Source organism: Coturnix japonica, chromosome 7 (genome assembly GCF_001577835.2).
Source record: "Coturnix japonica isolate 7356 chromosome 7, Coturnix japonica 2.1, whole genome shotgun sequence".
Classification (NCBI taxonomy): Eukaryota; Metazoa; Chordata; class Aves; order Galliformes; family Phasianidae; genus Coturnix; species Coturnix japonica.
The window spans coordinates 9,813,521-9,829,495 of NC_029522.1; the positions used below are offsets into that span (position 1 = coordinate 9,813,521).

At 41.7% G+C, this 15,975-nt stretch overlaps 1 protein-coding gene across 3 annotated transcripts; it reads right to left on the bottom strand.

The window, feature by feature from the left end:
- Nucleotides 1–145: 145 nt before the first annotated feature.
- Nucleotides 146–15,874, bottom strand: ORC2 (origin recognition complex subunit 2). Of its 3 annotated transcripts, XM_015868135.2 has the most exons (16): nt 15,537–15,873; nt 15,070–15,213; nt 14,692–14,778; nt 13,097–13,186; nt 11,826–11,857; nt 10,484–10,541; nt 9,462–9,643; nt 8,806–8,901; nt 7,112–7,221; nt 6,321–6,453; nt 5,812–5,908; nt 3,999–4,145; nt 3,195–3,366; nt 2,835–2,896; nt 1,982–2,100; nt 146–1,295 (listed from the first exon to the last, which is right to left on the bottom strand). In XM_015868135.2, the coding sequence occupies exons 1-16, from the start codon at nt 15,619–15,621 to the stop codon at nt 1,209–1,211; spliced, it is 1,701 nt and encodes a 566-aa protein (XP_015723621.1). In that variant the 5' UTR covers nt 15,622–15,873; the 3' UTR covers nt 146–1,208. The 3 variants fall into 3 exon arrangements, with proteins under 3 accessions (XP_015723621.1, XP_015723622.1, XP_015723623.1); XM_015868136.2 differs by lacking the exon at nt 3,999–4,145 and having other exon boundaries at nt 15,537–15,874; XM_015868137.2 differs by lacking the exons at nt 15,070–15,213; nt 15,537–15,873 and adding an exon at nt 15,266–15,340.
- Between the last annotated feature and the right edge of the window lie 101 nt (nt 15,875–15,975).

A 15,975-nucleotide genomic window follows, 5' to 3' on the forward strand; every position in this document is an offset into this window, starting at 1 on the left:
TTTTTAAAATTAGTTTGAAGTCTTTTGCCCCTTGCACAAGGATTTGCACAGATATTTGACATAAGAATGAAAATGAGGCTTTCATGTAACTTCCAAGAAAGATCTCTATCTTCCCATAACATAAAAACACATGTGGAAAATTAGATAAGCTAATGAAAATTATTAAAGAACTTTATTTGATTGATTTGAACTATTACAACGTTGAGCTGTAACACAGCTACCAAGTGTCAGACATTGGAGTCCCTGAAGTCTGATTAGCAGACTACAGTTGATGAAACTAGGGCTTACTCCACATACCTGAGAAACACATTGAAAACCTGTGAAGCTTCAGCACCCTCCCAATCTCTAATGGCTACAAAAAAGGAGAGCTTGTTAAGTGGCATTTAAGGCCACCTCCACAATCAATGGACACTCCCAACGTAAAAAAATACATATATACAATCAATCTATTTATTTTTAAAGTAAACTAAACTTCACAGCCTCTTCATATTTCCAGATTATAAATTGGAAAGTAGATGAAAGAAGCTGAAATATCTCACCCTCACCAAGAGGTCATCAAAACTGCGATGGACACAAGTTGTTACCTAAATCCTCTTATAAAAGAATTCCATCATGGGGAAAAGTCCTTCAGTTCCACTGTCAGAATTTAATAAGTTACCCACAGCATCCCAAACCTGCTCATATTCCTTGTGCAATCAATACAGGTCTCTTAGCATTATAAAAATGGCTTCTTCATATGCTGGAAGCCAATCTTGTCTAGCTGGTAAAGGAGTGCCACAAAGCACTCAATTGAGGAAAAAAAAAAAAAATCCATCACTGGTACAAACTAAAGCTCTGACCATCTTGTGGTTTGCACTTCTCACATGAACTACTCCAACCAAACCCTCATGTCTGGTAAAGAGCAGAAGGCACAATCTTACTGAGTTAGTTATCCTGACTGTATAGTTGGCTACGCAGATATGAAGATGGCATCATCTGAGCTAAGAGACAAAGCAGATAAATCTAACTTCAGAGCAAGAAATAGCTTGCTTTAAGAAGTTATCATTCCAAACTACCTGAAGCGGATGAACAAGAAACGTTCATTACAGTTAATACATTTCAGTAAGTAGTCCAGCAGCTTTGAAGCTGCAGAGAAAGACCTGAGCATAGGCCCCTCTCCAGCAGCCCTTGAGAGCAATTGCCGTAGTTGTTTTGGGAACAGACAGACGTTATACATCTTCATCCTCTTTCTCTAAGAAGTCGCTCAAGGTATTGTCATCTACAGGTACTGATAAGTACTCCACACCATCAGCTCCCTGAGAAAAGATACACAACATACATTCCGTTAACACTGGTGCATAGTGCAATGCAAGCCATTAGATAGCACTGCAACACTTACTTTGAATACCTGCAGCCAGGATGAGAGCTGGCAAGCATTGTGACTGACTACACACTGCTAAGTCCAAGCACATTTCCCTAGAGCAACACTTGAAAAGCACAAATACTGAAAAAATGCAAAGCTTCTGGCGGGCTGTGCTATTGTATCACTACACACCTCCTCAACACCATATTCTCACATCTACCATTGCTACACTGCCTCATTATTAGGACTCTATACTCTTCTGCCATGCAAATACAGGTAACATTCAATCACACCGTCAGGCTCCAACATCCATTACATCTCCAAGTCTTCAGGAAGTTGTGTTCTACAGAGACCCATAAGTTGCTGAGTTAACTAAACCACACTGTTGTTGCTTTGATTTGGTTGTGTGTTTTTTGTTTGTTTCTATAGCTCCTGTACTCATGAAGGGTGCTCATGATTGAGGTTATGGAAAGAGCTGCTATTACAAAATTTCAGCACTTTGCTAGTGCCCAGATGCTTCAAAATGCAAAGCCTCACTGTGAGCCACACACTTGCATCTTAGGTATGCTCTTACAGAATAGAGCAGCTTTTTATTTGACATAACTGAACCCCCAGAATTACTGTCTTTCTGCAACTCACCCGCTTGGTCCGAATGAGCTTGTGGTCCCTGAATTCTGTCAGCTGTGCCCTGAGTGTTAGGTCACTGTTTACAAGGAAGGCCTCTCGACACTGCTGGTAGAAGTCTTGGAAAGAGAGGCCTGGAGACAGAGACGGTGAGAACAAGGATCTGAAATTGTAAGTTTGCCCCATTTTTCCATGTCTAACTGTGAACTTTTTTCCCTACCCACAAATGTTGCTTTGGTTTACACCACAATGTTTATGGCAACAACATCACTTCAAGTACTCAGCCAAGTTAATATTTCACTAATCAACAGAAAACAGTTGATTTAACATTCCAGACACGCTGCCTGCCTAATAGAATTTCAATGGCACTTCCCAACAAAACACATCTCTCAATTTCCAACTGCTCCATCTCACTTCCATCTTTCTGCACCATTAACATGCTGCTCATCCTCTGCAGCATCTGTTAAGACCATGACAGTGCATTCCACATGGACCCTAGAAAGCAGGGACACTTTAGAGATTACTCGGGAACAGCATGGAAACCAAATCTCCTGTTTTTCCCCGGTTCATGAAGCACTACTATTGTGCAAGCTCATATTCTCCCTTGATTTTAATTCTGTAGCCCCACAGTCACCCCAGTGGTCCCAATAATGTCTAAACATGAAAGCAGACAACATTAAGAGAAGGCTAGAATGAAGCTAGTCTATCCAGCAGCAATAAACAGACGATCTATACTACCAAGACTCACTGAACCAACAAGTACAGGTCTTTTTTTGCTCATGATGCAACCCATACACTGAAAGCCAGTGCCACTGTGACTGAGCTAGCAATGCCATCCCAAACAGGTGAGGTAACAGTAGGTATGCACCTGAGTAAGATGCGTTGTCCTTGTTCTCCAGCTGGTACTGAGCAAGCAGTCTGAATATTCCCCTAAGCAGAGAGATGAGAAGGGGAAATCCAAAGGAAAAAAAAAAAAAAAACATTAGCAAATACTAATTTATCTTTTATTACAAGGACTCATGTAGTTGCTGGCTAAAGCTTGCTTCCATTTAAAGTAATCAAACACATGAAAGCTAGGTCCCATCATTTTCATCTTGAAAACTGCTGTCAGAAAACAGGGATTGCCTCCTGGTAGGTGTATGCTTAACAGTTAACACAGAAGTCCAGAGTAACCTAATGAAGACTAGATTCTCAGCAGGTTCTACTGTAAAGTCTATCAGTGTCTTACCTGGCATTGGGAGTGAGGCTGCGCAAGACATGTGTTAGGGAGCTCAAAGCCAAAGATCCAGATTGCTGTACTAACAGTGAGTTTTCATAAGATGTTTCTTCTACATAAGGACTAAATGTTGTCGTCTCATACCAAAGCCAATTGTAGAGGCTTTGCTTTGCCTGATCCCACACTACACAGAGAGGAAAAAGAACAGACAGAAGTTGGAGGGTTAGCTTTTTTGGGGATATTAAATAAGCAATATTATAATATACTTAGATCTACTGTAGTATTTGAGGAAGAAAATGTATGCTTGTGAAATTCACAGTACATACACCTAGATGCTGCAGTTCAGGCAAGACAGCCCTCTGCAATGGAAAATTTGCACACATCCTCTTTACACACCAGCTTCATGGATACGCTGTATATTGTTCCAGAATCAGCAGTAGGAAAAGCATTTTTGATAAAATTGTTTAGATGTAGTGACAGATCTGGCATCCAATCTCCATTTCAGTAAGTCACTAAATAAAAGAGTGCCACAGGCTTGGAGGTTTTTTTCTTGTTTTTTGAACATTCTTTTTTTCTTGCTCTTATGGTGCTTTTTTTTTTTTTCTTATACTATAATCAGAGACTGGTAGTTCTTAGCATCTTTATACAATTTGGGTTGCAAAAGGCCACAGTTCCAATCAGGGCTTCCAACCACTACAACCATACATACATCACCAGGTCTATTTTGCACACCAAGAGTAATCCGTGAGCTTATGAAACATGCACTGCAGACCTACAGTAGAATGCAGATTCTACATCAGGCCCAAGAGGACTCACTGAGAGGAGCATTGATGTGATCGATAGAAGCAATGAGGTAAATGCTAGGCAGAGAGGATAACTGTGCAAGGATCTGCTGACTTCTTTCTCCTCTCAACATCTGGCTGTCCAGGTTATGAATGAGGACATAGAGCTCTAAAGATGAATCTGCAAGGTCAGAAAAAACAGCACAGAACTGATCAAAGAAACCGTACACAAAGCAGCTTCCCATCCCCAGTGCAGTCTAGGACAAGTCTGTTCCATTGGGCTCAACATTTACCACCCCAGTATCAAATGACTTTCCTTGTACAGCTTACTTTGATTCCTGTACCACACTATTTCAGAGCAACTAAAATGCTTTCTCTCAATTCATTTTATTTCCATTTTTATCACAGCTGCTTTTCTTCCTGCAACTAAAGTTTTTATTTAAAACAAAACAAAACTTTCCATTTCCTCAGTGTATTACCAGGGATTGTCCTTTTCGCCATGGTCTTCAGCCCTGAGATTCAGGTCATTCAAATGTATTTCAGGAGAGAAATCTAAACACAGTTTATTCAGCTGCTTTTGAGTTACAGGACTAGGATCCTTAAGCCCCTTCTCACAGAACGGAAACACATTTTCTATACAGGACAGGATTCACAGCAAGATAACTTAATTAGAAATCTTTCCCTCTGAGCACTCAAAGAAACTTACAAAGACTTAGCTTGGATAATGTAAATAGTAGATGTTAAGATTTCCAACTTAGCTTGTTGCTGCTGTACTCAGTCCCAGGAAACAGCTTTTTCCTGTTTCTCCAGAAACAGTTCTGGAGGAAAAGCCAGTTCTTGTGCACAAGAATAAATACTTGACTGCTAATGGAAACCAAGAGTTCCTCAGAATCTCAGCCAGATCAACTGTAATACATGCATGAGACTGATCTATGCTGATTCAAGTGGGTACTGTTGTTCATCAGTTAATCTTCTTCATTTAGTCCCATTAAAAGCATTAACGTAAGGATGAAGAATGAAGTGTACACTTTTTAACATGTTTGTCCTACAAAACTAGGATTCCACAGCAATACCCCATGTATGCATAAGCAGTACAACCTATATATAAAGAGAATTCAGCAGGCATTTAGCGTGTCAGTACCCATTTAACTTCGATTAGGAAGACATTTCTAAACTGACACTTTTGTCTTTTATTTCACCTTACTGTCAGCATTTACATATGTTAAAATTACACTACTATTCCTCTAAGCAACGTACATGACAAACCCTAATTCAGCCTATTCTGAAATCTATGGAATGTCCCTTCCCTGATACCATAATTTTCCAGAGGAGCCCAAGGGACTTGGGATCAACCAATAAATGCCATTCAAACTGTTTGCAAGTTCTTCACGCTGCTCATTTCAGAGAGGTCTATATCAGGTCCTCAAGCACTGACTAAGATGCTTGACCATCTTCCCTCATACAACTACAATTTAGCTAACCCATATTCCATCATAAAACAGGCTACAGAAATACATGTAAAGAGGCATCATGATAAACACAAAATAGATGAGCATTTTTGTTTGCCAAATGGCTGAATAGCCTCTGGCTTAACAGAACACTCACACCCTCCTCCCTCCTTTTCTACAGAATTCTGTGTGTTAAACACTGACAGCTTGGAATCACGTACACATTTATTCCTGGTCATCAGTAGTGGCATAAACTATAAGACAAGAAAACACTAGCTACAACAGACTAAGAAACCGGCACATATAAAAATAAAGACCAAAGAAAATGTCCAGGTTTTCCTAACATTAAACCATGTCTACTGCTTACATGTTAAAAAAAAAAAAAAGAATTCATTTTACCTTCTTTAAATCTATTCATGATGAATTCAAGTTGATCAAGTGGGCTGCGGAAAGTTCCTATATGGTCCAATACCTCCTCTGTGATAGAGTTGAGAACCTAAAACAAAAAACAGCAGTCATCGCTGCCCCTTCTGAAGTGCTCTGGCACTGAAGGACCTAGCGCAGAAAATCTGAAAGTTAGTCCTTGACTGTCGTGACAGAGATACTGTGATTTTTACCATAAGTTTCCCCAAACAGTCGAAATAAACATAAAAACCCTGCAACTACTTCTTAAACTATGACATAAATTAACCCTTCAGACTGAGGAATACTTTACCAATAAGGATCACAGCATTTCTTTTGAAAATGCAATGGTTCATTCCTTTGAGCTCTTAAAATAGATAGGAATTGTCCTTCACTCAGGAGTCTGCTGCTACAGGATGTAGGAAGCTTTCCTTAACATTTTACAGTCTTTAGAAGTATCTGTAAGACACAGTGGTTAGATAAAAACAAGCTTTTCTCACACTTACAGATTTCACAGTGATGCTGGGGAAGTATCCATTAACCACAAGGTGAACAGAATCCTGGAGCATAGATGTACGAAACTTCTCTAGCAAATCATGTTTCGAGCCAAGTCCATAAAGCACGATATTAAAACCCAAGCTGAAGAGAACAAACATGCTAAATAATAATAATAATAAAAGTACAACTCTATACATCCCTATTATCATTAAGCAAAATGATCTATTGCAATCTTGTCTCAAAGTTATGTTTCTAGGGAATGGCAGCTTCAGGCTTAACTTCAGCTCACAGCTGTCTTTTCCAACCCTAACAATTCTATGATTCTATTCTATCATTCTGTAAGGAGAGCTGCAAGAAATCTGATTTATGGTACACACATTCTGGTTAAAGTAGTCTTTTAGCAGACTGGAGTCCCAGAGATTTAGTGAAATATCTATGCAAAACGATAGGATTGCCTGAGAAAGATACTAGAACTGCATCTTCAACATAATGAAGACTAACAAACATTCAGTCCTTCAACATGTGATAGCATTAAATGTTTACTATGGGTCACAGTCACTACAAGATTTTTTTGAGGAACAGGAAAAACATCACCTTGACTAGAAGTAAGAGTCAGGTCACCCAAAAAGTACTGAACAAAGGTAAGTTGTTAACAACTGTCACTGACTTCAGTGTCACATATGGATGTGTTTCTTTCATTGTGATGCATACATCCACAGGATGCTGCTGACACGAGGGTAAAATTTACTGGCAGTGTCTGTTTGTTAGACATCTTCAGTGGTTCTCACTGGATACTTACTGTAATTGCAGCATCCACTTTGAAAACAGGGACTCATATTGCTGGTTTAAGTCTTTAATTTCAGCAGCATAGGCAAGGGGAGATTTTTGCAGAAGGTCATGCAATGTTTGCTGTGTTGAAAAAGAGTAATTCAAAGCTGAGAAAAACAGGATGTATGCCTGGAGTCTTTATAAATATCCCTCTAGTATGCTAGGGTTTTCACCAATGGTGCACACAATTCATGTTTCTCTATGTAATTCCCTGCGAGGACTAAGCATAGTTTTTCTACCTTATTAGGGGAAATAGTAAACACACTAGGACTAGAAATGAGATCTATGCCACTACTGCACCATGCTTTACCTTTTCCTGCTGAGTACAGGAAAACCACTACAGAAACACGGACATGCTCAGAACTTAAAAGAGCATCAAACAATGCACTAGGAAAATACCAACATCACAACCTTGTTCACAGGAACAAGGACTCCAGTCAACATGCTTAGCAACGGTTCATATGTTTGTGTCTGCAAAAGAATGTTCATTAATATCATCATAGAAAATAAATAGAAACATGGCAGAAAGGAAATAATTCGAAGCCGGTAGCTAAATATCAAGAACCTATGGATTATCTCAGCTTTAAAAACATGCTGAGAAGTTGCTGTTTGATCAGCACAGTAACATAACAAATTATATCATGTCTACACTGACCTCCCTTTCTCTTCAATTTTAACAGCTCTGCTGTTCATGTAGTAGAGAGTTTACTCTGGACAGAACACAACAGGCAGCTGCAATGTATCTATCAAACACAAAACATCGAGAGACAGAACTGCCACACCTTTCTTTAGCGCCATCAAGAGATCTAAAACTGAAAGCCTTGATTTTGCTCTGGAGCTTTTACGAAAGAACTTGTTAAGAATCTAGTCATTTACTCTGGGAAGCAATTCCAGATGACAACAGGCATTAGACAACCTTCATACACAACACCTTTGAAAAGCAAGATAGGCACAAAAACACAGTCACTGACACAAGAGTAATTAATATATATTGCAAGCTTCCCTGGCATCTTTATGTACTTGTCTCTCTAAAGTCCAATTGCTTACTTTGAACTGGCTGTAGAAGCAGCATATACAGGGGGGAGAAGGGACAACAAACCAGTAGTTCAGGCATATTTAGACGGCTTATTTCTTCTAGGAACTCAAAGGAGATAAAGTTGTGATTCAAAACTAAGTGATAACATTTAGAGCTGTCCCAGTCCTGCACAAGACTCAACTCCAAAATACACAGATGAAAAGGACTCCATTTCCTCTACATGTAAACAAGACCAATTATTCAATTGAAAAAATGCTGGTTTGGCAACAATTTTTACAGCAGGCCTCTACAACTCTGCTTCTCCTCCAAAATCAATTTTTAACCTTTTCTAGTAACCGCAACTTTCAACTATCTGCTCACCTGATAACACCTTCTCCCTTCACTTCTCCTTCTGTCTTAAATCCAAACAGCTTGGCAATAGCCCACTGGCGCTATTCCTGCTCAGAGCAAGGAGGCATAAGGGAGGTACGATGCTTGAAATGCTACCTAACCCCTGCCTAAATCAGTGCTACCACCAAGAATTTCATTAGCAGTTAAACTGAAAATAGCAACATCAGGCAGTTTTGATGGGGGAAATCTTCAAAGAAATCAAAAGCTCTGTTACTTGTGTGATTCGCTCTCAAGTGTACCTGATCCAATCTTTTCCTCCGTAACTTCTGCAGCGTTCGGTCTGAAGTGAGAACTTTGGAACTACTGTGAGCTTCAAAGTATTCCTCTGCGATGTTCTAAAAAAGGAACAGGAAGATCAGCCACACCTTTGCTATCAATTTCCCCCTTGCCTCTTGCATCCATGAACGTGTCTGAAGGTGACCAGTAAAAGTCATCTTCTGCATTTCTATTAATCCTTACTCTATATATGGTCTCTACAGTAGCATTCTGCCAAAGCTAACCCGTTCAGATGGTTCTTTTCCTGAGATAAAAATAAAACACACTGTGGGAGGATCCACTGTGCTAGAAGGAAATAAAAGAAAGCTGAATACCAAGCCAGAAAATAAAGCGTGATTCTTCTGGTACTACAGGAGTCAATTTCCTCATCATTTCTCAACATAAGGTATCCTCCTTCACAGAAATCTTAGACCTTCTCATTTTGCAGGTAGTATGTCTGTATTAGCCCACAGGCCCACACAATGTCCATCTAGTAGAGATTGCTCACAAATACAGCAAAAGCCAACACATTTGGTTTGATTTGAAATGACCATCATCCTGAAGTGTGTTCACTAGCAGCTCATTTTTACTGAACATCCCCTCACTCTTGCTGGCTCAGAGGTGTTTTCTGCACACTCACCACACTGTCTTTTTTTTTGGTTAGGCTTTTCCTAGAAGGAGGCGTAGATACAGCCTTAGATTTTGCTGGTGTCTTCTGATGTGACAGAACAGTGCTGACTTCTTTCCGGGCTTCTTCTACCTCCTCCTCTTCTGAGCAGGAAGCAGAATATTCACTCTCACTTTCTAATTGAGCATCCGTAGCTAGGGGATAAATTTAATGTTAAAAGCAATCAATGAATTCTTACACACAACACATTGTGCACACACACACACTTGCTCTCTCATACATTCTCCAGATGGTTTTCAAGCACATAATACCTAAGCATATTTCAGAGAAAAGTAAAAACAAAGCTTAAGAGGAGAGCAAACGCACAACCATTTTGTTCCTAGTTTTCAACTCAGAAATTGTTTAGAAAAGCTCTGCCCATTGATACCTACTAAGAAACATAATCCCATCCTAAAAAGGGAATGAACGCAGACAATCCATTTCCTTATTTCTCTTAGTAGCTCTACATAAGCTCTCTACAAATGCCAATCATGCAATCTGGGCTTCTTCTAGATCACACTCTGCAAAAAAGGTTTTGAAAACATCCCAGTCAACAATGCTGATTCAAGTGCACAGACAGACCCTGGCTGAACCTCAGCACAAAAGAAACAGAACACAAGATGTCATGCACTGAACTCTCCTCTCGGCCTGAGCACTTGTAGCTACCAGTTACTGAAAAAAGTTACCATAAGCAATTGTTGCAAAGTGAAGTGTCAACAGGGAGTATTACTCAGATTTTTGCCTCTTCTGATCACATCTCTGAAGCTCAGCAATGGGGCGCTTCTAACTCTTCTACCCTATTCCTGCGCAGCAAACTGTATGGAAAGTTCCATGCAGACTTCCCTTAGGGATGTTTCTATTCACTCTGCAGGATCAAGCAGATTGCTTTAGTCTGGCCACTGCTACAGGGCAAAGCCCATAAGCAGGTGAAACACCCTCCTGTGAACACAGTGCCTCACTGATTATGGAAGCTAACTACAAAGCTCCATCATTACCTGCTAGTCTCTTTCGAAGCCTGTAAGGTGTGGTAGACACAAATTCCTTCTTTTTAGTCTGTATTAGCAGAAAAATGAAAAAAAAAAGAAAAAAGAAACACATGCATTAGAAGAAATCACACATAGCTCCCCAAAACAGCCTTTCACCAAGCAAAGAGTAGAATCAGGTTTGATTTCCAAGCTATTTCAGCCAACAAGAAACTGGGAGAGCAGAAGCAGTAAGTCTGGAGAGTTTCCATTCACAGCTAGAGAGAAGCAGGATCAGGTTCCAAAAAGGGCTTAATTCTTTTAAACTAACATCCCAGGATAAGGAGTATAAAACTACAAAATCTTTAAGCAAGATGCCAACTTCAGCCCCTTAGCAAGAGTCAAACAGCAGACAAATTGGAAATGCTTCTGCTTCCCTGGGCAGTCGTTCATCTTCTACATCACACTGTGTACTTAGGATCATTTGGAAGTCAATTATGAAAGCAACAGAGCCTAAAAGGAGTATAGAAAAAGGAATCTGAGCTGTGCAGGCTCACAACATTGTAGTGGTACACATTCCTTACGGACGTACAAAGTATGCGCCTGGCAAAGACACCAGGTCAGCTTTGCAATGCTTATGAAATATCCTTGTTAATCTAGTCAAAGCAGATGTAGCATCATGAAGCAGTAAATGTTGCACCCCAAAGCAACATCTCTTACAGGCATCTCCCATCCTGGAACTCCATTCTACAAAAAGCTCTGCCCACATGTCTAGAGTGATGCTATGCTGTTTCAAGAACTCAGCTATTTTACAACAGCTTTCTAACCACAACTGGTATGTGTAGACTGTATGTCCCCATGGAATCACAAAAGACAACATCAACTTTTGGGATATCTTTCCTAGTATGACAGTGTATGTGGTTGGTTGTTTTTTGTTGTTTTTTTAAATAAGCAAAGGATAAATTAAGAAATGAACCAGCATCACCATTCTTAAGTTCTTGTTCTAAGAGCACTGCTAACTTTATATCTTAGGTTGTTTCTTCCTTTGATAAGAAAGTGGAAAGCTATGAGCTTAACTGCATGTTAAGACATTGTCTAACATCCTCATCTGTGCAATGGAAGGAAAGTCTCCCCCCATGCTAATTAAGCTGACAAATTCACTGACTAGTAGAGATTCTCAATTCCACAGCCGCAATGAGTGGCAGTTCTGGTTCTCACTTAAGATACCCCTGCCCACTTAGATCAGGAGACAACTGTAAGGTGGGTGAGCCTTTAAGGGTCTTTACTTTCCAGAACTGCAGTAATTTATCAGTTCAAGTTTTAGAAGTATTTTGGGGGAATATAATAAATGAATCAACTGAGTATCAAAACTCACCTGCTGCTGAACTTGGTTTGAACTTGAACGTTCTGCAAGGCAAGAAACAGCACAGTTCAGAGTATTGCATATCTTCAGAGGCACAAGATGCTCTATTAGAAACAGGCATCCACTGTTCAAATGTACAGTACACCAGAATATCAGCTCCCTGAGTCGTACAAGGGAAGTTATTAGGCCCCCACGGGCAGGCAAGGAGAGAACAAAGACAGTAAATGTTATGACTACAGAAGGCAACTCTTAATTTGGTCAAAGCTGTGGGAGGCCCTCAGCAGGAAGGGACTGACACTGAAAAAGTAACTAAATGTCCCCAGCACTAAGGGCAGACTCTGAGCACAAGGTAACACACTTGCCAACCTTGACCTGCAATGGCAATGACTTTTTTGCACCTTCATTTCAAGCCCTCAGTGATGACAGGGAGAAAACTATATAATAAATTATGAAGTACCCCATTTTCAGCTGAGATAGTTAACTTTCTTCCTAGTAGCTGGTATGGCATCATGGTTTTGATTTAAAACAAGAATAATGTTGATAGCACACTGATGTTTTAGTTGTCATTGAGCAGTGCTTACACTAAAGACTTTTGAGCTTCTCACACTGCACTGCCAGTGAGGGGCTAGGAGCACACAAGGAGAGAACAGCACCAGTATGGCTGACTCAAACAGGCCAAAGGGATGTTCCATAACACATGATGCCATGACGGATAATAGAGCTTGGGCAGAGGGAAGAGATGGCTGGGGTAGACATTGGTCAGCACATGGCAAGTAATAGCACTGTGCATCACTTACTCCATATATTCTTTTATCATCATCATCATCCTTATTATTTTTCCCCTCATATTTTTCTGTTCTAATTGTCATTATCTCAGCCCATGGGTTTTACCTTCTCTTCCCCATCCCACTGAGGGGGAGTGAACAAATGCATGTGTGGTGCTTAGATGCCTGCCAAGTTAAACCACAACAGATTTGACACACGAACATGCACACAATGCCACTCACAACCCATCCAGTGCTCAACACATCAGCCCAGCTCATTCATTCAAGTCCAGTCAGCTGTGTTGAACACAAAATTGTCACTTCTGATAGCAACAGATGAGCAGGAAGTTCATTTCCCCTGCACCAGCAGGACAGAATATAAGGTGCAACAGACAAGTGAACAAAAGGCCACACCAATTCAGCCTACGTTAAATTGACCAAAACTCTCAGCATCTGCTTCACCATGCAAAGAAGAACCTGCTCACTCAGCTTCAGTTCCTCATAGCATCATATACTTACTGCTGCTTTGAGGGGTTTTGGTTGTCTTCTTAGGGCACTCAGAGGAATCGGGTACAACAGTCTGTCCCGGTGTCTGTGCTAATTCAGAGGCTGTAGGACATGGAAGGGAAAGAAGTTTCATATGTCAGATACAAAATTTCCAATTCAGATTTGTCAGCAATGGAGTCATGCATCACAAAAAAAGTCTAAGTTTCAACTTCCTAGCTACTTCAGAAAGTGTACAAGATATGTTTTTTTCTAGCCCTAAAAATCAACGTAACACCAGACAGAAATTTTCAAAACCCAAATTCCTCACTTAATTCATTTCAAAGTACTGCTTTAGGCAATGACAGGGCAAGCTTTGCTTCCTGGGGTACCGCATATCTTCAAAATTAGAGAAATGCTCTGTTACACCCACTCAGTTCTTTAACACTGCTTGACTGAACACAGCAGAGCAGCAGGTAGAGCAAACACATCAGTGTCCCAGGAGGCAGGTTCTTGTATTCTGCTGACCTCTTTCGACTAATCAAGCTGAAGCTGAATCACTGACCTGAATATGGAATGACCCCACAACAGTCCACCAATAAATACAGTCTCTTACTGTACTCTTGCCTAACAAGTTACAATTATTTATCTTCATATCTGTCTAGCTCAGTTTCAACAGCGTTTAGCCATCTCTGATGTCTGAAACCCATCCTTCCATCTGAAACCAACCCTTCAGTCAACTCCAAGTCCCAATTCCAGCTGCTAGATTAAAATAATCAGCAGCTCAGTTACAGGGTGTCTCCTGCAAAGGGAAGTCACTGATCCATCACCACGTACCAGGAGTGTTCAGCGGTATGGGTAAGGAACTCTGGGAAGTAGTTTTCAAACTGGGCTGCAGCTCCAGGAGGGAACACTAAGGAAACGTACACTGCTACAGAGGTGTGAGAAACAAACTTTCTTGAGACACAGCAGAAGCCCAGAGGAAGATAAAGAGAAATGGAAACAACAGATTTTGTATCATGGAAGGAAATTCCTTCTCTTCCGCAGAATATAACAGTAGCTGTGAAAACCAAACACAGCTGGAGTTCAGGTGGTATTGGGCAAACAAAGGACTCTTCACATGAAAAGAAGAAATATAGAGGCACAACGGCCCAAACATCTTATCTGGGCCAGAAGAGCCCACTCTCTTCATCACAGCTTGCTCTAACAATTAGCCCAGCAAGCACATTGACAGACACTTTGTGCAGGAGAAATCCCCTCCCAGAAAGCTAACGCTGCCTTTTGGGTTGTTTGTTGGTTTAAACTCTTTGTTGCGTTACTAGTTATTCTCACGCATCCTTAGAAGATACAAAAATAAAAGCCCTGCCATCCTTTGGCACATAGAGACAAACTCTTCTCAGAGCATTAACATACTTCTAGCATTTATTTATTAAGTATCTCTTAGTCCCACCATGCCTTTGCTTTGCCCTAGTGCTGAGCTTCTGTTTCCAAGGGAAACCAATTCAGAGCAGGATAAAAGCTACTGGAATAGTGCAAACACATAACTTGAATGAAGATATAGATCACATTAATAGAGATACTCAAAATGATCACAGACAGAGCAAGATGGAAGAAGAAAGAGGAAAACATACCCAGCTCTGCCATTTTGTTGGAGCGTTTGGGAGTCTGAAATGTGTAAACTTCGCCACCACCTACAGCTGAGCCATTCGTCATTGATTCTGTGGATAGAAAAGTTACTTGTAACCGCTTTAAAAGCACTAGTTTACTCCCAAACCATGGAATAACAAAGGCGATGATTTATTGTTGGGCTCAAATGACCCTTCTCGCTGCAGGTGCTACGAAATCAGGATCATAAAACCAATTCTAGAAATCATTATCACCTCCCCCTGCTACCACAAGCACAGCCAGTACTGGCTGGTCCACAGCAGCAATTTCATAAACATCGTGCAACTTTCTGAGACAAAAAGCATCCCCCAAAATAACACACACGTTCCCTGTGCCCAAGGTACCTTTGTCACATACTCCTAGAACAGCAACATAGTCCTTCTCCTCCAGGACCTCCTGAGCTTCATCATCTGAGACAGCCTCAAGGTTCTTCACAAATCCCTTCATATTGACTATCAGCTGACTTTTGCCTTTCTGAACTTTAACACCTGCAATTGCAACAAAAGATTCTATTAAAAACGAAAGCTGTTATTCCATTACCTCTAGTACAGTACTATGCAGTTGCCCCGCTTTGCAGACCAAGATATAGCTGTGCAAACACAAGACAAAACCAACTTGCTGCCAACGAGCAGCAGTTCCACACCAGGGCGGTGAGCTGCAGCAGAGCAGCGTGTCCCTCCTTTAGCAGGAAGCCGATACACGTTTCCCAGCTGCAATCAATCGCAGCACGCACAGCTGAGGGCACGGAGCGGAGCAGCCCGAGGGGAGGGCGGGTGGAGGCCTCTCCCCGCCGGCACCATCCCGGCTGTACCTGCATCGTCAGCGATGTGTCTCAGCACGTCCTCGTCGGGCACGAACTTCACCCGCAGCCCGCCGCTCCCACACTCCAAGCTCATGGCGGGCGCCCGGCGAGCACCGCCACCTCACACACGTGGGTGGAGCCGCCCGGCCGCCAGGCGGCGCTGCCCGTGGCAGGGCCCGACCTACAGGCCTCGGCCGCCCGTCTGTGCTCTGGCCCTCAGCGCACCCAGCGCGGGGAAGGCCCGCACCGAGCCCAGGCGGGTCAACGCGCCGCCCAGCACCCAGCACTGAGAGCGGCGGGACGGAGCGGAGCGACCACACTGCGACCACCGCCGGCTGCCTTTGAGTGACACGAACCACAGCCAATCCGCGACACAGACACCTCCCAGTGGCGGGAGAGGCGAGGAGGCGGGACTTCCGCTGGCACTCACCGGCCCTTATAAAAGGCC